At 43.5% G+C, this 22,218-nt stretch overlaps 1 protein-coding gene across 4 annotated transcripts in view; it reads right to left on the bottom strand.

Annotated features, from left to right (window-relative positions):
- The window catches only part of EXPH5 (exophilin 5), a 92,621-nt gene that overhangs the window by 63,183 nt on the left and 7,220 nt on the right, over positions 1-22,218 (bottom strand). Inside the window, exon 1 of one of the 4 annotated variants that reach the window (XM_084781374.1) lies at positions 14,024-14,350. The exons of 1 other annotated variant lie outside the window; for it this stretch is intronic. In XM_084781374.1, the coding sequence (XP_084637500.1) occupies positions 14,024-14,142 (119 nt within the window). In that variant the 5' untranslated portion in view covers positions 14,143-14,350. Of the gene's footprint in view, positions 1-14,023; positions 14,351-22,218 lie in introns of those variants that run through there. 2 more of the 4 variants (XM_084781377.1, XM_084781376.1) reach the window with 2 other exon arrangements.

Here is a 22,218-nt window from a genome sequence, read left to right as displayed (position 1 = left end):
CCTCACATATACACGGTCTACAGTCAGTTTTTATATCTTCACAGCATTTGGGAGAAGAGAACCACAGAATACACAACATGTAAGAAATAGGGACTGGGCTCAGCCACTCAACAGGCAGGCAGGGTGAAGAACTTCTACACTGTGCAGTGGGGCTTAAGGAAGTCAGTTCTTAGGGCTACAACCTAAACAGCGTGTGGTCATTACAGCCTCTGCGTGGACTGCAACCTGCCCTCAGGGAGCCATAAAGTAAAATAAAAGCACTGAAAGTGAAAGGTGATTCTTTAGATCTGCTTGACTAAACAGCTCTGGGGGCAGAAGGCAACTTTGATCCAGTCAAAAAACTTTCAAGTCAGAAAGTACTAGAAACAATGTTCATTGTGTTTGGGGCAGGTATAGTCCTCTCAACTGGTCCAAGCCAGGACCCCAGGCTCCATCACCCCTACCCCAATGCCCAGCATAGGATTTTCTGAAGTATTAGCAGTCTCTCAACTCATGCAAAGGAGTGGGGGTGTAAGAAAGATGGGACAGTTGAAGTACATGATGCAAGTGCCCAGGGGACCTGTCGGATCTCTTAGTGTGCATTAGCCTTACTCGAGGAGCTTTAAAAATGCTGCTCCACATGCCTGGCACTGCAAACCTGGTCAAAACCCCAAGGTCAGGAGGTCAAAGGCTCCAGGGGCTGGCTACTGCTGTTGTTTTGCTAAATGGACATGTTTGAAACTGCCTCCTAAATATTTACCGTTATACTCATAGATTAGGTCCTCAACTTTGGCCAGAGAAGCCTCTTTCTGCAGCGGGCAGGAGCACAGATTAACAAAGAGCTGAGATAAATGAGTACATAGCCATCAATAGGACATCTATTCCCCCCCCCCCCCAATTGCCCACAGAGGCTAATGTAATATTGCCAAAAAGGGGGAGGAAAGAATAAGAGTATAGGAAAATGTGCTGTGGACACAACCCATCTGTTGCACTGATGGACACACTACGGCTATAGTTATCTGCGTAGGACTTGCACAAGATCAAACCAACAAGATCAGTCAGCAGGCAGCACTAATTAGACTTGGGGGGGGGGATTCGTGTGGGAGGGGCTGCGTTGGTATGTGAACAGGAGGAGGTGGGGGAGGAGTGGATAGGATACATTGTATATGGGAATACAATTGTTAAAGAATAAACAATGCTGCAAATATCTTTGTCTAAGAAAGAAGAACATTCCTGACCTAAGAGCGCTCTGGGCCTCAGCACACAAGGACAGAAAGGCATGGTCTGTGCAGCAGGCTTTCCAGCGCCACAGCTGGAATGCACTTTTACTGAGATATATAGGCTTCTTACATTTCCATACATTTTCCTATTCAAACTCCTTCGTCTCTGTTCTCCCCGGTGCTCTATTAAACAAGCCTTTCTATTCCTTGTAAACATGGTTTGATGATTGTGTAACATCTTTGCATGGAGTTGCTCCTAATAAAAGCCCGCACTGGAGGCCTACCGGGTTCTTGAAGCTTCCAGTAGGCTCCTTGGACCCCCAGCCTCCCCTATAAAAATTTACATTCCAGATTCTGAGGTTTCTTCATGAACTGGGCTTGACATCCATGGTAAGTGGAACCCGGACAGCGGGCTCAAACAGGCCTTCCTTGGAGGCCAGCTTTAGGGACACAGTTAGTTCAAGGCTATCCTGGGCTAAAAGAGACCTTGTTTCAACAAAACAACATGAAGCCTAAAGAAGATAGCACAGAAAGAAACATCGTAAACTCTGTAAAGCACCAGGGGGAACAAACCAGCCCAGGCCCTGCACAATGAGTCCTTCAGGAAGCAGGATGAGAGACATTGGCAGATGAAGAGAAGCAGCTTTTTTTTTTTTTTTTAGCAGCAGACTAGTTGTCTAGACCCCAGGAACTCCAGGAATAAAGGACAAACAAACAAAAACATGAATGCTCACATCTGTATAAAGCACTATGAAAATCATAAAAGAATTTTTAAAGACTCTCATAATACTAAATACAATGCGATGCTACATACATATAACGGTTTTAATATATTATTTAGTGAATGACGACAAGAAAATGTATGCATGTACTTAGTACAGATGCAATCCCGTTTTAAATGTTTTTGATCCATAGGGTAGGCGTGTATCTCAAACAGCACTTAGTAGTGTAGGCAAAGTCATCTGGTTGACCTTCAGTTTGGACGGATGGATAGAAGGATGCATGGAGAGATATGGCTATATGCTAGGTTGGTTGAATCTATAGGTCAAAACTCATATATACAAAGAACTAAGTAATAGCTTGTTTTTTATTGAGTTTCATAAGGTATATTTGAAAGTTAAAAGCAAAAATCATAGAGTCATCTGGTAGTATTTCCATTAAATATAGTTCTAATATATCAAGGAAAATCACATAAGCCAGAACAGAAAGGGATAAACTAACCTCTGTAATAGTGATTTCCTACAGTTCATATAAAATAGTTAAGTTACGTGTAAAAGGACATGCGTGTGTGTGTGTGTGTGTGTGTGTGTGTGTGTGTGTGTGTGTATTCCCAGAGCAATCACCAAAATTATATATAGACAAACAGCAAAATCTTTAGTAAGCAGTTTTGAGAAAAGCACTTAAAAATGCTGCAAGGGGCCAGTGAGAAGGCTCAGCAAGTGAAGGCACTTGCCACCTGAGGGCCTGAGTTTCATCCTTGGGACCCACATGGTGGAGGGAGAGAACCAGCTTGATCAAGTTGTCCTTTGACCTCCACATTGTGTGCTATGGCCCATGTGCACCCCCCATAATTAGTAAATTTAAAACATTTTAAATAAAATAAAATGAGAGGATAAAATGAGGAATAAAAAAATTTTAAAAATAGGAAGCTGCATGGTAGACCTAAGTAACTTCACTCATATAGATAGAAATTATATGTCAAAAAGATGACTGTCCCATGAAAGTCTTCACTTACCAGGAAAGTGGGACAGAGGGGAGGACATCCTATTGGGACTCTAGGTGAGAGAAGCATGGGAGAATAGGGAAACAGAAGGATCCAGAGGGTCCTAGAAACCTATAAGAGGAACATTATGATGGGCAAATCTGGGCCTGGGGGTTCTGCTCAAACTATCACACCAGCCAAGGACAATACGTGCAGTAAGCTTCGAACCCCTACTGAGATCTAGCCAATGGACAGGACATTCTCTACAGTTGAGTGGAGAGTGGGGACTGACTTTCACATGAACTTTGGTGCCCCATATTTGACCACATCCCCTTGATGGGGAGGCCTGATGGCACTCAGAGGAAGGATAGCAGGCAATCAAGAAGATATTTGATACCATATGAGCATATACAGGGGGAGGAGGTCCCCCTCAGTCACAGTCATGGGAAGGAGAGTAGGGGAAAAGCGGGAGGAGGGAGGAATGGGAGGATACAAGGGATGAGCTAACAATTTAGATGTGATATGAATAAATTAATAAAATACATAAAAAGATGACATGATTAATGTAGCCTACCAGAAACACACTGTAGCAACCTTGTACATATAAATGTGATAATTTAGGCAAAAGTGCACTCATTTCTCTGAAATGTCAACTACACAACTCATGCAGGGCAATTTAGCTAGAAAAGCCTTGTATCATTGAAGAAATTGAATTTATAATTAAAAAAAAAAAACTTCCAGAAATCAAAACTCCAGTCCCAGGGCCTTTTGCCAAAAGCTTATAGAAGAAGCTACAGCATCCCTCACAAGAACAGAAGACAAGATAATCCATAACAAAGCTAGATTTACTCAACATTAAAACAGACAAAAATCATAAGCATGACCCAGTGATGCATGCCTCTTATCCCAATGCTTGGGAGATGAGTCAAAAGGACCAGGAGCCTGGGGCCAAACTGGATTACAAAGTATGAGGATAAACTAGGCTATACATAACTATGAGGATAGACTAAGCTATACATAAGGCTGTCTCAAAAACAAAACAAAGCAACAGGAAATATAAAAGTAGCATACCCACATCTTTTACCAATCCAGATGCCACCCTCTGGCCCCCCAGGAAACACTAGCAAACCTTTGTTGTTGTTGTTTTGCTTTGTTTTGTTTTGTTTTTGTTTTTCAAGACATGGTTTTTCTGTGTAGCCTTGGCTGTCCTGGACTTGCTTTTGTAGACCAAGCTGGCCTCGAACTCACAGCAATCCGTCTGCCTTTGCTTCCCAGAGGGCTGGGATTACAGATGTATAGCAATAAGCCTGACCAAGAGGGCTTGCCTTGAGAATGTGCCCGTGTGCTAGCCTGGTGGTAAGAAAGTACTGCAATAAAGTACCATAATAAAGAAACTATGTGGCTATAGATAAGATCCTACAGTTCTGGAGGTCAAGATCAAAGTGGGGTAGAGCCCTGCTTCCTCAAAAGGTGTCAGGAACCATCCCTGCTGCTCCTGTGTCTAGATTTTTTGGCTGGTTTGTTTTTTTTGTTTGTTTTGAGACAGGGGTTCTCTATGTAGCCGTGGCTGTCCTAGGCTTGCTTTGTAGACCAGGCTGGCCTCGAACTCACAGCAATCCATCTGCCTCTACTTCCCAGAGTGCTGGGATTACATGCGTGTGCCACCACGCCTGGCTTAGATTTTTTTTTTTTTAAATGAGGATGTCAGTGTCATCTCAGTAGGAGATACCTCAATGATTGCATTTTCAGTCAACTACCTACATGAAAGCTCTCTCTCCACGGTCACACTGGGGGACTGGAGGTTGGGCCAGCATGCATTTTTAAGAATACTTCATTCATTCTGCAACACCAAGGCTGACTCGGCATTTTAAAAGGCGTTGATGTAAACACCACATCGAGTCTAAAGATGCCGAACCACACGAACATGTTAACTGGCGTCTCCAAAGCATTTGATCAAAATTCTCAGCAGCAAGAAGTAAAATCTGATGAAAAGCAGCGTCTATCAGAAAAGGACCATGCCTAACACCAAAGACTGAGGTTTCTGAGTCAAGGCAAGGACTTGCACCTCTTCTGCCCTGGCCGGTGCCATGTTGGAATTCTAACTAAAATTGGGCAAGAAGGAAAAAAGACATACCTGCCAGACAAGAAGAAATGAAACCACCTCTATTCACTGTGAATTTGCAATAATAACACAAGATAAATCTAAGACTTGACACAGAAAAGTAAAGGAACTAAACAGGCAAAATAATTATTTTCATAAGTTTGATGTTAAGATTTACTATAGCCAGGTGTGGCGGTGCACTTGGGAGACAGAGGCAGATGGATCACTGTGAGTTTGAGGCCAGCTTGGTCTACAAAATGAGTCCAGGACAGCCAAGGCTACACAGAGAAACCCTGTCTCAAAAAGAAAAAAAAAATTACTATAAAGCTACAGGAGTCAAGCAAATGTAGCATTTATTGAGGAAAGAGCATATAGACAACGAAACAGGGCAGAGTCCAGAAACACACCCCAAAATATACTTTCACAAAGGCATAGAAGCAAGTCAGTGAAGGAAGGGCTCTCTAAAGACTTATGTTGGGCTAACTGGGCATCCATAGCCAGGAATTAAGGTAAAGTCCAAACCTAGCCGCACACCATGATGAAAATATTTCAAAACATCTAAGGCATAAGACTTGAAAGAGAAACCTTTGAAGCCATAGGAGAAAATTTCCCGTGCTCTTGTGTTTGGCAGAGAGTTCTCAGAATGCTACCAAAAGCATAACTCACAAGAGAAAAGGTTGTATATTGGGTTTTATCAAAATAAAAATTTGTTTTGTTATACAACAATACTATAAGACAAGCTACAGCTGAGAAGAAAATGCTTGTAAAATCCTGTATTCCATACAAAGATAGTTACCAGAATATATAAAGAATATTTTTAAAAATCAATGGTAAGAAAATAAGCAACCCAATTATAAATATGTGAAGGATTTGAACAGACATCCAAGGAATACATGAAAGGCAGATTACCACAGGAGAATATTTACTGTCGTTAGCCATTAGGAAATACGAAATAGAACATAATACCACAAGTTGTAAGATAGGATTTAAAAAATGTTGACAACATTTGATATTCAGTACTAGTCATTGTGAAATGTAAAATGGAATATGATAATACCACAAGCTTATAAGATGGGATAAAATAAAATATCGAAAACATTTGATATTCAATATTAGGCTTGATGTTAGACTACCCAGCTTCAGGGCTGTGAACAATAAACCTCTTGTGTTTATAGATTTCTCAGCCTAAGGTATTTGTTTTATCATAATAGCCTGAGGAACTAAGACAAAACCTGCAACGCTCATATTCTACCAATAGGAATGCAGTGTTACAGCTATCAGGAAAAACAACTTAGCAAATACTATGTGAGTTCAAGAACACAATCTAGTGAGCACACTCCTTGTAAATACTGATGTTTCCACAACAATGTGTACAAATGTGACTTTCTATTCAAAGTCACCCAAAACTGGAATTAATCTAAAATCTTTTTCAGTGGATGGAGTCGTCACCTGTGGTTCATGTATACAATGGAGTAGCAGTCAGCCCTGCAAAGGAATGAATTCTTGATACATAAAACAACTAGTGACATCTATACAATACCTTTCTGAGAGATAAGGAAGACACTCTCAAGGGTTAAAGACTGTTTCCACGTAAACAATATAAACATAGATTTAAATACACACCCACAGTGGTGAGGGATGAAAGAGTAGTGGCCAGGAGTAGGCTATGTCCCCCCATTATTCTTTTCCCACCCCCCGTCCTTTAACTGCTGTTAAATGTGCTTTCTAAAAGCTAAACCAAGGCAAAGTTAGTGTTCATATTAAACAATCACAACCCGCCCTTTGTCGATGGGGTCTTTGGTCACAGTAGCCCTGCTTTTCTTCTTTCACCATTAGAAAGCTAACACAGAGGCTGGAGAGATGGCTCAGAGGTTAAGAGCACTGACTGCTCTTCCAAAGGTCATGAGTTCAATTCCCAGCAACCACATGTTGGCTCACAACCATCTATAACGAGATTTATATACATAATAAATAAATAAATCTTAAAAAAAAAAAAGAAAGCTAACACAGGAAATGGGGAGGCTGACAACAGTGGGGTGCTGATTGACGAGCTAAGGCACAGCCTTTAAAGCAGGGCCACCAGCCACGTCAATAAGGAAACATTCTGGGAAGTAGGGGTGGGAGGAAGTGAGCCTGTGCTTCTTGGACACGCAGCCTGCACAGCAACCAACTGCAGAGCACCCCTTCTGTTGACAGTGTTGGAGTTCTCCCGTGTGTGGAAGGCATAGCCTCGGCACCTGTGCCCAGCTTTAAGGATGTTTGCTCATATTGACCCGACCTAACCCAAACCCTTTGATTTTCATTTCTTGGTTTTTAGATCATCTGTGTGGATGAGAAAGTATTTTTAGACAAGCCTCAATCTGACTTTCTATTTTTGTGTGGTTTCCCACATCTTTGTCTCCCTTACTTTGCATTCCTTATACAAAATGTTAAGTTCTTGTAACTAGGCATCGAAGTGTCTAACTCTACCCAAAATAATCCTTGATCACAAGGAACAAGGTTGATGTACAGTTCACCCTGTACCAATTTACCTATGTATCCCATAACACTATGAAGAAAACGACAAGGGTAGACGAATTATTAGACTTATTTTTTTAAAGAAATTATTTAAGAAGGTATTTTTAAGCTGGGAACAGAGGCTCACGCTTCCAAGCCTAGTACTCAGGAGGCTCAGATAAGAGAACTGCCAAAAGTTCAAGACTAGCCTAAACTACATAGTGAGTTCCAGGCTAATCCGGGACACGGAAGGGGACCTTGCCTTAAAAATAAATGAGTGGCTGGGAAGATGGCTCAGTGGATAAAAGCTGTTCAAGTGTGTATGGAATCCACAGAGTAGGCAAATGAGCAACTTGCCCCTGTGAGCTCAGCACTGCCGTGAGAAATGGGAGGCAGAGAAGACAGAGGTGCCCAGGAGCTCAGCGACCAGCTAGCCTGGCATATGCAGCAGCAGAAACAAGAGAGACTCAAAAGCAAGGTGGGAAGGCAAAGGGCTGTCCTCTGACCTCCACATTCTCACTGTGGCAGCCATACAGCCAGACTCACACTACATGCAAAAGGCAAACTAACTAACTAAATAATTAATAAAAAGATATTAAGGCAAAAATACCCAAAGTCTTCATTGCTTTATTAACAAAAGAAAGCAATTATTTTTGTTTTTGTTTTTGTTTTTTTGTTTTGTTTTTTTTTCAAGACAGGATTTCTCTGTGTGTATCTCTAACTGTCCTGAACTCACTTTGTAGACCAGGCTGGCTTCGAACTCACATCAATCCTCCCGCCTCTGTCTCTCCAGTGCTGGGATTACAGGTGTGCCCCACCATACCCGCAAGCAATTACTTTTAAAATAACATGTAACTGTAACAAATTAAATAGTAACAGAAAGTTAACTTCCCATAGATACTGTTCCTAAGAGGTTACTGTTTCAACAGTTTTGAGTATAGCTTTACAAAATGTGGGCAGTGCGGACACACACACATATACACATATACAGAGCCACAGAGATACATAGCTCAGCTAGAAAACATACTGACCCCCCAAGCCTGCCAGCCCCAAGTTCCATCCCCTGGAGAGAACCAATTCCTACAAGTTGTCCCCTGATTTTCACACAAGTACTGGGACACACACATATATACACATGTGCATGTGCAAGGAGTGCACACACACACACACACACACACACACACACACACACACATAAACAATCAATTATAAAAATATAAATGCATATAGGGCCCGAGAGATGGCTCTTTGGGTAAAGGTGCTCCTCCAAGTCTGACAACCTAGGCTTGATCTCTGAGGCCTACACAATGGGCTGAGAGAGCCAATATCAGCACATTGTCCTCTGACTTCCACACACGTGCTGTGGCATATACACGCCACCATCACCACAAAGCAAATAAATAAAATACAAGATACTGATTTTAAATGTGCAAGATGCATTTTTAGTATGTATGTATGTTGGTATAGTGTGGCTGGTTGTGCATGATGAAGTTGACCATTTTCCTTAATTTCTTATCTATCATTTATCTATCTATCTATCTATCTATCTATCTATCTATCTATCTATCTATCTATGTATCTATCTATCTATGTATCTATCTATCTCTACCGGCAAGGTTTCTCACTGAACCTGGAACGCTCTGATTGGCTAGACTGGCTGGGGGTATTAGTGACACATGCCTTGCCTGTGGAAATCAAAAGGAAGCATCAGATATTATGAAACGGGGTTACAGGTGTTTGTGAGCCATGATGTGGATGCTGGGAATTGAACCCAGATCTTCCGCAAAAGCAGCCAGTGCTCTTAAGTACTGAGCCAACTCTCCAGCCCCTGTTAGTTTTTAAGAGAGAAAAATAAACGAACTTGCTTGATCAGATTTAGGATGGAAATGTAAAAAAAAAAAAAATACATAAAAGTCGATAGAGATGTAAATACATATAGATAAAAATGTATGCCTTCAATATGGGAAAAAATAAAAGTTATTTAAAACCAGATGGATCTTGGTTCAAGTTTTTGATTTGTATTTTGTGAACTTCAGAACCAAGAGCAAGATCCTTGACCTTGTTTCTTTTTTTTTTTTTAAGATTTGTTTATTATTTATACAGTATTCTGCCCACACGTGTGCCTGCCCACCACAAGAAGACACCAGATCTCATTACAGGTGGTTGTAAACCATCATGTGGTTGCTGGGAATTGAACTCGGGACCTTCGGAAGAGCAGACTGTACTCTTAACCTCTGAGCCATCTCTCCAGGCCCCCTTGACCTTGTTAAATGCCGTAATTCTTGTCCCAAGGAATGACTGTGACTATTACTCAATGTTGACAAGCAAAACAATTTAAAATAGACCTAGATTTGAATTCTGATTCTACTAATTACCAAGATACTCAACTTTTATAAGTAGTTTCAATTCTCTGTGCCTAGTATGGTTATTGGGAAGACACATGAAGTCTGCACAGCATGTTTAGTACAATGACCACTATACAGTATGCTCCTCATATATGCTAGCTGTTATTAGTATGACAATAATTACTATTATTGTATAAAAGGCAGTACTTAATAAAGGCTGCTATGGCTATTTCCTCTTACTTGACCTCCTACTGATGCGAAGCATCTAGGAAATGGATAACTGGGTCAAAGGCAAGGTTTCCCCAAACTGTGCTCTTGATCACTAAAAGATTTAGAGTTGGCTGGAGAGATGGCTCAGCAGTCAAGAACGCATACTGCTTTTGCAGAGAACCCAAGTGTTGGTACTCACACCAGGCAGCTTACAACTACCTGTAATTCCAGCTCTGGAGGATTCCATGCTCTCTTTTGGTTTCTATGGGTACGTGCAATCGCATGCACATGTCCTCCTGCATGTATGCACAATTAGAAATAAATACAAATAAATCTTTTGGAAAAGGTTTGAAATCTACTTAAGTCACTAACAACATGCAGACCATGGGCATCTCAAAATTAATTTTTCATTATTATTGTGACTCAACATTTCCCCATTTGTTTTGTTTATTGATTACCTATTTATTAACTTGAATCCTGGTGGTTAAAATTTGAATCGTAGAGCTGGGTGCGGTGATGCATGCCTGCAATCCCAGCACTCGGGAGGCAGAGGCAGGCTGATCTATGTGAGTTTGGGGCCAGCCTCGTCTACAAAGTGAATCCAGGACAGCTAAGGCTGCATAGAGAAACCCTGTCTCCTACCCCCCCAAAATTAAAGAAAAACGCAAAAAATATTTTTAGTTTTTTGAGACAGGACAGCCTTGGCTGTCCCAGACTCACTCTGTAGACTAGGCTGGCCTCGAACTCATAGAGATCTGCCTGCCTCTGCCTCCAGAATGCTGGAAGGAATTCTTTTTAGTTGTCTTGTTGACATTCCAAATGTCACAAATGCAGGTGAATTCATCATGTCTCTCAACCAGCTGCTTTGCCAAACTCCCCTATCTAATCCCCTGCTACCCTACCCAAGAGAAAACTACTTGAAGAAGCTGGTTCTAGCCAGGCGCGGTGGCACATGCCTTTAATCCCAGCACTCGGGAGGTAGAGGCAGGTGGATCTCTGTGAGTTCAAGGCCAGCTGGGTCTACAAAGTGAGTTCAGGACAGCCAGGGCTACAAGAGAAATCCTGCCCTGGAAAACAAAAAACAAAAAACAAAAGAAGGAGGAGGAGGAGGAGGAGGAGGAGGAGGAGGAGAAGAAGAAGAAGAAGAAGAAGAAGAAGTTGGTTCTGAGGGAGTGCATAGGCCCCAGCATCTCCCAGAAAGACCCTTTGAACTATTTCTGAAGTTGGGTTACACGCTATCCTGGGCCCTTTCTGCAGGCCAGGATCAGCTCCAGCAATGAATGACCACGGGCCTGGAGCAGGGTAGAAAACCCCATGGAGATATGAACATTCAGCAGAGGGAGCCAGGAAGTAACCAGGAGTAAAGAAAGTGCCAGGTGTCATTGCTTTGCACATTTGGTCCAATCACCCACTTTCCCTAAAGTGTTTGATATGTTAGTTGTTTTAAACCATTTGGATGATTGGTAGTTTAACAGCTACAATTTTGACTTTTTGCTCTTTCTGCTGGTGCTTCATTTAGGATGTGAGCATCATTAAATGACGATGTGCTGCAGTCTCCTAACACCTAAGCTATCTATGCAGAGACCCATTTCCCCTGAAGTCAATGATGTGGGCACAAAGGACTGTGGTAGAGAAAGCACAAGGCAAAGGTACAGACAACTCAAAAAGTCTTAAGTCTAAAGTCCTTTGAAGGAGCAGGAGGGACAGCCAGGGGCTAAGAGCACGTCATGTGCTGTGCAAGCAGGAAGACTTGAGTTTGGATCTCAGCACCAGCTCATGTGTGGCAGATGCGTGTAACCCCAGAGCTGTGAGAGACAGAAGCACGGGGATTGCTGGGCATTGCTGGCCACTAGCCAGCCTAGCTCAAGGTTCAGTGACCCTGTTTCAAAGGAAAAAGACAGAGAGTGATACCAACTGCCTTCCTCTGGCTTCTATGACTGTCTGGATGCATGCACATGTGTATGTGCCTCACACACATGTTCTAGATACATGCAATTTATACACAATGATAATACGTCTAAAGAGGCCCTATATACCCTCATCTGCTTTCCTTCAGTTGTCATATTTTCTATAACTCTAATACAGTACAAAAGAAATTCCCTTTAATTTAAAAAAATTCTATCACTTTTTCTCTTTCTTTCTTTCTTTCTTTCTTTCTTTCTTTCTTTCTTTCTTTCGAGACAAGGTCTCTCTGTGTAGCCTTGGCTATCCTGGACTTACTTTGTAGACCAGGCTGGCCTCAAACTCACAGTGATCCTCCTGCCTCTGCCTCCCAAGTGCTGGGATTAAAGGCATGCACCACCATGCCTGGCTTCTATTACTATTTCTTAGATTACAGTTTATGTAACTACTGCATGCTAACATATTGTGCCACTGGATTTCCAAAGACTATACTTTTTTGTTTTCTTGTTTTTGTGTTGTTTTGTTTTTGTGTTTTGTTTTGTTTTGTTTTTGTGTTTTTGAGGCAGGGTTTCTCTGTAGTCTTGGCTGTTCTGAAACTTGCTCTATAGACCAGGCTGGCCTCGAACTCAGAGATCCGCCTTCCTCTGCCTCCCAAGTGTTGGGATAAAAGGCATGCACCTTTAATTTTAAAAGGGTCAAGTTCATACCTAAACACAATCTCTCCTCGCTTTCACTGTTTCCTAATTCTGCCCTTGCTTTTCCCTCATACTAGTGGCCACCTTCTCTTTGGAGTCCAGGAATACAGAGAACTCCAGGCCGGGAGCCTTGGAGCCTCGGGATTGCACGTGCTTTGAAGCTAACTAATCCTTTGCAAATCTGATGCCCACCTCTCAATGGGGTGACACCCTGTGTGGCCAATATTCACCTGTATAGACACACACAGGTGGGTGCGACACATCGTCTCCAGAATGACAGACTCCTTACATGATGGGGGCGGGGCGGGGAATGAAGGCTGATTTTCAAAAGCGGAGTGTGGTAAGATCTCCATTCCCAAAACTTAAAATGCCATTGATTGCTCCCCCGACCCCCACCCCTGACTCACACAGCAGAGAAAAGTAAAGAGGGACCTTTGAGTCCAGTGTCTTCTGTCGCTGCAAAGACTAAGAGAGTTTGTCCTTGGAGGGATTTCTTTTGCGGTGAGGGAGAGAAGGGTGGAGGTGGGAGGGATTGAGAGGAATTGGGAACCGGGATGTCTTCACCAAGCCAGGTCTCTAACTAAACTCCCGTTTACGCCATGCGTTGTAGCCTGAGTGATATCTTGGATTTCCTCCCACAGTTCACTTGGATAGGTCTGTGGATCCATACTCCAGCAAGGGAAAAAAAAATCGCTGATTTACACTCCCAAGTAATCACTTGCCAATTTAATTTGCTAGTAATGTATCGCTCCCTCGTCTACAACACCGTATTTATTAATAAGGTCATTGGTTAAATCTCCTAGAAATACCTCCTTACAACACCACACCGCAGCAGCCGACCCCGTGTCTAAGTCCCATTCACTCACACAGGACTCTCCGGCAAGTTCCTGGATTTCCCGCCCTGGGCCTCTAGCTTGGAGGGAGCAGCTGCCGGGATCCAGCTCTCTCGGGAGTGCCCCGCAACAATTCACATGCCCCGAACGGTCCTGACCCCATCCCTAGAGGCCATGACCACCGGAGTCTCTATCCTCTCCCTCTGAGGTTCGTCCGGGAGTCCTGAACAGGCAGGTACTCACGCACAGAGAAATGCAAAAAGGAAAGCAAGCGCCACATTCTCCCTCCTCCCTGCGGGAGTACCCGACTCCCAGTCAACCTCACTGGGGATGGAGAGCCCCGAGAGAGCACCGGAAGGCATCTAGAGACCCAAAGAGAGATACTACGCTGGTTCCCTCTTCCCGCCGCCCTTAAGCAGTAACCGCACGGGATCCCAGCAGGTGCCCGGGAAAGCTGAGCGGTTCGGCTCTCTGGGTTCTCTCGGACCGGACGGACGCCAGCAGGATGCAGGCCCACCCCAGGAGGAGTTTGCTTCCTACCTGATCCTGTCCTTCTCTGCCCTCCGGAGTTCTTCATTTCTTTCCAGTACCTGGAGGATCTTCCTGGCTTCTTCCTCATTTAGGAAACTGAAATCAAACCCCTGAGGAACTTTCGTCATTTTCTCTCCCGTGTGCGAGAGTTATGTGTACTTAAGCTCCTTGGCGCCTCCTCTTACAAAGCCATTTTTCAAGATAAAGAAGACTAGTTTTCCCCGAACTTGATCCCATAACCCATAATAGCTCAACGCCTTTGAAAAGCTAAAACCACAAACCTAGAGACCAGCCCACACATACAGAGCTCCTTTGACAACACCTTAATGACATGTTTCTCTTAACCTGTCCAACCGAGATGCAAAATGAGTGACTAAATGGAGCGAAGGAGCCAATCGCTTTCGGCGGGGCGGGGCTTGCAGCGGCCCCTCCCTTCCCCCCTTCCCACCCTCTATGTTACTTGTTAAGCAAACAAGCCTACATAATTCTGTCTCTAAGAGAGGCTTACCTTTAAGTGTTAGCCTCAAACTATTTGCTTGGCTGTTGGTATTTGCTAAAAGAACCTGAGCTTAGCTAGTAGGAAGACTGAGAAGGAAAAGATTCACAACTAATCCTGTCTTTCAGGGATTAAGAGCAGGGAAGCTGGTAGGAATTTAAAAGTTAACAGAAGTGTTACCCTATTTTAAAGACCAGGGAAGCAGAAACCCACCCCAGGCCATTTGTCCCAGAGGGACTCACAGAGGAAGGACTGGCACTAGGTTACCCTTGGAAATGAATTATTTGCCAAACGTCCGCCGCTCTCACAAACACACTTGAAAAGCCAACAACAACAACAAAAAGTCCTGCTTACAGTATTTTAGAAGGCAGCCTGGAGGCTAACGGTGTTAGTAAGTGCTAGAGCAAACTGCCATCTGTACAAGCACAGAAAGTGCTTTTCCTAGAAAGCCAATGATTCCATAATGTAAGAAAGTCAGATATTTCCTAAAATATGCATAATGTGCTTTTTTAAAAATTATAAATGTCTTTCCAGAAAGCATGTTTCTCTACATAAAAACAATTTTGTCTGATGTACACACATAACCCAAACTCTTAATTTGGTCCTTTCTGATGGTGATGGCCACTAATATTTACAAGGTATGCCCACAAATACCATCTTTTCATGGTAAATAAACCAAACTGGGTTTCACCCCTGTAAAAGAAAAAACAATCAAGCCAGTTGGTGGTGGCGCATGCCTTTAATCCCAGCACTCTGGAGGCATAGCTGAAGGCCAGCTTGGTCTACAAAGCAAGTCCAGGACAGTCAAGGCTACACAGAGAAACCTTGTCTTGAAAAAACAAAAAACAAACAAAACAATCAAAACTATAAAGTTTAAAAAAAGTCTGTTTTCGAAGCCAGCCTGGTCTACAAAGTGAGTCCAGGACAGCCAAGACTACACAGAGAAACCCTGTCTCGGAAAAAAAAAAAAAGTCTGATTTTATCTTTGGTGCCTTGACTTACCTTGATTTTCACTCATGGCATATCTGGAGAGCTAGCCTTTGAGATAACTTTTTGTGGGTGTCTATTATCTTCAAGAAGTGGGGATCCACTCTACTTGTCCATATTGTACAACACAGAACTCTTTCATAAGTTGTCTGTCTGTTAGTGATGGCGTCTTGGAAGCCTGTCATGCGCACACTGTTCCATTATTGTTGCACGTGCCTTTATTCACTAGGTGTCCATACTGATTTTCTAATGTGGGTAGTGGTGGGGTAGTCTCACCCCGTTTTTATCAGTGAACTGACAGCAGTTAACCTATTCTGGAACCTGTTACATGAAGCCATGGTCTGCACACTAAACAGCGTAGTCCTTTTCTCATAAGCCAGTGAGGAACAGCATGGTTAGAAAAACAATTACTTAATAAAAAGAATTCCTTGGGCTTTGAAAGCTGGTTGGGAGGTTGAAAGCACTTGCTATCCTTGCAAGGCTGCTGTGCCCAGTTCCCAGCACCTGCCTCAGGTAGCTCACAACCAACTGTAACTCCACCTCCAGGGGGAATCTGATGCCTCTGATTGCCTTGGGCGCCTGTGCTCGCACGCGCGCACACACACCCATACACTTATTAAAATAATGAAAGTATAGAAATGCCACGGAGCACACAGAAGAGCTTAGCTTTAGCTAAGTGGGTTGGTGCAGAGGATGTGAAGTGTGGCCTGAGACACGAGGAGTAGGACTTGAAACAGAAGAAAATAGACAGAGGTGGGAGCAGACACAGGCGTCTATTCTAGGCAGGGAGAACAAGCAGTGGGCTAGATCGCAGAAATGTGTTGTTGCGGTCTTCTCATTCTCTCCCAGTTCCTTGGATCAATGGCTCTGATGAGCACGAACTTGGAAGCTAAAAAGTATGGAGGTGTATACAAGGGCTAGAAAGTACTATCTGTTTCAGCTAAAATCTCCCTCTCTCTCTCTCTCTCTCTCTCTCTCTCTCTCTCTCTCTCTCTCTCTCTGTGTGTGTGTGTGTGTGTGTGTGTGTGTGTGTGTGTCTCAGGTTTCATGCAGCCCAAGCTGGTCTCAAAATCCTTGTAGCTGAGGTTTATAGCCAAGAACGACCCTGAAAGTCTGCTGCCTCGGCCCCCACTTTCTAAGCACTGGGATCATCAGCATGCACCACCACACTCAACCTACAGCACACATTTTTCAGTTGGGGGTGGGGCCAGGCAGGGAAACCCTTACTCTTTTTTACGTATAAAGCAAAGATAGGCACCCAACACATAGGTAGATAAATACGCAGTATATCTATAATGTTCACATTTCAAGAAGGGCGATTAGTTTTAGAAAGATTTCCTAGAGGGACAGTAACGAAAAGGCTTAGGAGCACCGGGCTACCATGCAGAGCCCAAGAAAAACAGATAAGGCTGATATCTGCTGTGACTGTTGTCCTGGGGAAATCTACTTTTTACGTATGAACAGCGAGGTGCCGGCTCAGGTTTTGAGGGAGACTGTAGCTGGAACTGAACTTTTGGAAGACGATTTTGATGACCAGAGACAAGGAAGAGAGGAGACAGAAGATGAAAGGCACATGCGTCGTGTGAAGTACCTGAAACGCATCCTCAGGGCGATATCCAGCAAGGACTGGATACCTTGAGGAAGGGACAGGGGAGTCATTTACTTAAATCTGGTTGCAAACACCTTGAGACCAAGTGCTATGGACACAGACGAGGGTATGCGGGGAGTAAGGCTGGGCTTAAAGCTTCAGTGACCAGCCCCAGCTGCTTCACCCTTCCTTGTGGCACTGTAGGGAATTCTACTGGGAAACTTTCATCCTGCTGTTTTGTAGTGAGAACTTTCGGGGGCTCCCTTGCAAACCACACAGGTTGCTTAGAATGGTTTCACTGGGATTATGGCCACAGCGCTTTGAAGTAAAAATCATCGCTTATTGGGACAGGTGTATGCAATCTTAGCAGCTGGTAGCCCTTGGCAACCTCCTGCCCAGCCTTTCAGCTGAAGTCATTTTTTGGATTTTAATACTAACAGGTGTAAAGTAAAAATGACAACGAACAGACAATCTTCCGGACCTTCCCGTGGTTCACCTTTTCCAGGTTGTTGGCCAACAACTCCCAACAGAAGGATTCTTGAGTCACATTCACTCAGTCACAAAGAAAGGCAGATCCTATCACTTCAGTGAATGTCTGAACTTTTGCCATTGAAAGCCACTTCTGACCCTGGTGGGCCACTGAGAAGCAAGTGAGTTTTCTCACACTAGTATCTTTCTTACCTACTTTGGCTCTTCTCCCTGGACAATCTCTTTCAACGGCAGATTATGGGGTGTGCTTGGTGGCAGCTCTCAGGTTAACATGTCAGCTTGAAAATAAGATGTTGGTGACAGGCCTTTATTAACGATGAAGAGGTGTAGGGCTCGGAGAAGAGCGTTTGTACAATCCTTCACTGCACTTTTCACTGCTCTCTTTGGTAATCGGCTTTACAGTTCTAGAGAGAAACCACCATTTAAGTCCCATCTGAGGCTCAGTCCTATACCCATAGTTACGGAGTAAGAGTTTGTGAAAAACTGCACCAGAAAACTATCTAAACCTTTGCTCTTTTTTTTTTTAACTTATAAAATGAAGACCATAGCAGAACCAGTCATACAGGATTTCTGTAAAAATTCAATGATAACACAAATAAAGCAACTAGCAGAGATAACACACAGCTTAGGTTTGAGAAATGGCGTCTACGAGTAACGTTCTTTGGATAACAAGAAGCCTACATTGTAAAGAGCATGCTTTTCTAGACTCTGAAAGCAACACGTATTTGTTGGGCTGAGAAAAAAAAAATTGGAAACCATAACACAGGAACCATCTAGAAGATTCCTTAATTATTTTTCTTGGAGCTGTAACAAACTGCCCAAGAGAAACAGCTTAGGAAGGAAGGGTTCATTTGCTCAGAGTGCGAGGCCTGTCACCTCAGGGAAGATATGCAGCTAAGAGTGTCTCTAGCTATGGGAGCCTGAGGCGGTGGGTCACCATTGCATTCCTAGTCAGGAAGCCCCGAGGAACACAGGCTGCTGCTCTGCCTGCAGTCTCCTTTTCATTCAATATAATTATTTTATGCTTAGATTTTTAGAAATGACATCATGTGAAAGTGTCCTGTAATGTATACTGTCCCTTGCATGGCTACGTAGACTTCCCTAAGACCCTTGAGTAATGTGAACTTCATGAGGGATTTATAAAGAATTCTGGAGCATTTAAGGAAGCCACCAAGGCCGGATGTGACAAATGGTGTAAGTATATATGATTTCGGGACCCAAAGCACCAGATAAAGTATGCGTACAAGGGGCTCTGGCTCACGTGTGTCAGAGTTTGATAAATCTGGTGTTTACATCCTCCCTGGCATCATTTCCCAAAACCAAACACAAGATGAAAACCATGGCTAAGCATCACACACTTTCCCCTGTGCTCCGGTGCTCAGGCCTTGGCATCATTTGTGGGCTTCAGTGTCCTTATTCTACTCAAAAGGTGAAGGAGGAAGGCAATGGGTTCAGAGATTTGCACAAACACCTAGAAACAAGCATCACATTTCCACATAGTCCACAGGTGCATTGTGGACTTGATAGCAGAGCCTGAAAAAAAAATCTTGTCAATAAATAGAAACAAACCTAACAAATATGTCACCACCGCCCCGGTGACCACAGATGTGCAGAAAATCCAAAAATGCCAGAAAACAAGCCAGAAATACAAGACTATTTCAGCCGTGCGTGCATGTGTGTGTGTGTGTGTGTGTGTGTGTGTGTATGTGTGTGTGTGTGTTTGTGTGTGTGTGTGCATGTCTATAGTCCTAGTTCTTGGGAGGTAGTAGAAAAGCCAGAGTTCAAGGGCAGCCTGGGCTACGTGAGCCCTTGTCTTCTCCCTCCCCTCACAATCATCAATATTAACAAAATCCTGGAATTTACCCTATCAGGAAATTAGAGGAACAAAACTCTGTGATCAAAAGATCTGTGTGAAATTCATGGCGATTACAAAAACTTTCTGCTTGTTTGTTTGTTTTACAAAAAGATGGCCTTTTAGCTAAAAGTAATCTACTTTATAGTAAATTTAACATCCTTACTACTACTAAGTGTGGTGGTGCATGCCTGTAGCCTCAGCACTTGGGAGACCGAGGCAGGAAGATCATGAATTTTTGTCCAAACATAGTACAAAGCAAAACCAAATCAAACCTAACCAACTTTCCATCCAAGAAAAAAACCTTAGTGAAGCAGGCTTATAAAGCTTTTGCTTTGCATGATGAGGAATAGCTTGTTTCAGCTACTAGCAATGTCATAACAGCTATTAAATAAGGACACAGCAAAGGGATATACTATTACCTGTGCAGTCTCATACTGCTGGGGTTCTATTAGTCAATATAGAAAAAAGAAAAGCAATAAATTGTAACTCTCAGAAGAGAAAATGGATTAGATATGAAAATTATGAAGTTAGAAAAACAAAGAGATCCACTTAAAAAACCATTACTCATAATCCCAGCAACTGGAAGGCTGACAAAGGAGGATCAGGAGTTCAAAGCTAGACTCTGAAGGAGAGAAAAACCTGTTTTTTAGGATCCCAAGTGTGGGATTGGAACTGTCTCGTGAGAGAACGGGTGAGATTAATTTACTAGAAGAGCAACCACCTTGTGCAGGAGTTTAATTGTTGCCAGCTGAAAAGATCCCGTGAACTGGCTCTGGGAGGAGATATGTAAATGAGCCCAGAACTGGAGAGGGGTTTTTTTTGGAGACTTGAGATAGATTTGGCTGTTCATCACTGCACTTCAAGACGCTCCGAGAGAAAACCGCTCCGGGAAAGGCTTCGGGGCTCCTGCTCCTGCTGAGGTTCTGGGTTCTGGTTACCCCAGGTTCCAGCAGAATAAATCCTGCAGCTCACGCCCGGAAAATCATTCCTCGGAACTGATATCCTTAAGGTTTTGTTATTGTGTCCATTGATGCTCATTTCCTACTGTTTTGTTTAATCAGGTTATAAGGGACGTAGGCTCGGTCACTAAGTTGTTAATAAAATATATTGGTTAAGAAAATTGAGCCTACAAGACTCTGCTACATAGTAAGTCTGAATCTCGCCCAGGGCTACCAGACACCCTATGTCAACCATACATACAAATATCAAACTAGTAGAACAACTGAATGGTTAGGACAAATATGCAAGTGGCCAGAGTGGACAAATACCTGTGAATGTCTATCTGTTTGGAAATATTTTGGAAATTCTGTAGCGGAGATCCTCTCCTCTTCTTTCTATCCCATCCTTCTTGGTTTTATTTGTTTTTTGTTTGTTTGTTTGTTTGTTTGTTTTTGAGACAAGGTTTCTCTGTGTAGCTCTGGCTGTCCTGGAACTCACTCTGTAGACCAGGCTGGCCTTGAACTCAGAGATCCACCTGCCTCTGCCTCCCAAGTGCTGGGATTAAAGGTGTGCGCCACCACTGCATGACCAGCAGAGAGATTCTTGTCCTCAAGAACATTGTTTACTTTCTAATGGGGAGAGATTAAAAAAAAAAAAACCAATCCAATATAAATTTAGAGTGTGATAAGTACTGTAATCCAAATAAAATGGGTGGTGGGAGGGAGGGGCAGGGAGAGGCGGGACGATGGCGACAAGATGCCATTTGAGTGAGAACTAAAGGATAAGAAGCCAGACTTGTGCAGAAGTAGGGAAGTCAGTACACATCCCCCAAGGGACGTAGCTGTGAAGAAAATGTGGGTAAGGAGTAGACAGGTGCTGTCCCTGGAATCTATGTCACCTTCATGCAAGAAATAATCCACTGCCCCAGATATTGTGGTTTTAGGGACTAAAGGCCTCAGTGCCATGTGCCAGGTTCTATGCCAGAGCCCCCAAAACACAGAATGACAAAAACAAACCGTCCTCGTGAAGTGTGCATCCCTGGAGGAAAAGACAGGCAGTATATTTTCTAAGTGTCATTAGTGCCATGAAGAAAACTAGCCGGGCAAAATGACAGGGGAAGTTCTGGGAGGAGGTAAGGCCACTCCTAACACGGAAGTGACCGGGAGGCCCACTCTGAATTGACAAGTAAGTGCCCTTATGAAGGGTGTCTGGCTCCAACCTTGAGACAGCCAGAAGAAAGGCTTAAGAGGAGGCAAGCATCTAGACACCATGGCAGGGGAGGGACGGACATACTCTGGGCTGATGTTTATAGACCTGGTAAACAGACATCAAAGAAGGCTGGAGACACGCTTGTGAGTGATAAAGCAAGCAGTCAAGGACCGAGAGATTAGATCCTGTCTTAAGGGCATGGGCTTGGAGTTGGGAGGCTTCTGTTGTGACTGGGCTGGCAATCTGGCTTTCTCATCTGTCTGGTAAGGGTAATGATGGAGCCCACCTCGGAAGGTTGTGGGATGAAGCTGATGATGTGTATGTAAAGGGAGAGGAAGGGAGAAGGAATAGGAGGGGAGAGGAGAAGAGAGGGAGGCGGGGAGAGAAAATGATTCTCCCCAGTCAGGTGGCCCACTGGACTCTGTTCTACTGTCTCTCAAACTGTTTCCACAGCTTGTCAATCCTGGGGTAAGGAAGACTCTCTAGATGGCGGGGCTCTGCTGGAGAGCCATTTTGTGCCTTGTCTATGAAAGTGGGCTCCATTTTCTCAGTGGGGTTCTGGTAACCCCAGATTTTGTAAGGTGTATCATGCAGATTACAGGCCCGACCCTTTTCTGATAAGGAACTTGTTCAAACACAGG

Source organism: Acomys minous (assembly GCF_964271855.1).
Source record: "Acomys minous genome assembly, chromosome: 5".
In the NCBI taxonomy this organism is placed as follows: Eukaryota; Metazoa; Chordata; class Mammalia; order Rodentia; family Muridae; genus Acomys; species Acomys minous.
The sequence above is the reverse complement of the archived record's forward strand: the minus strand, read 5'-3'. Positions and strand labels throughout refer to the sequence as shown.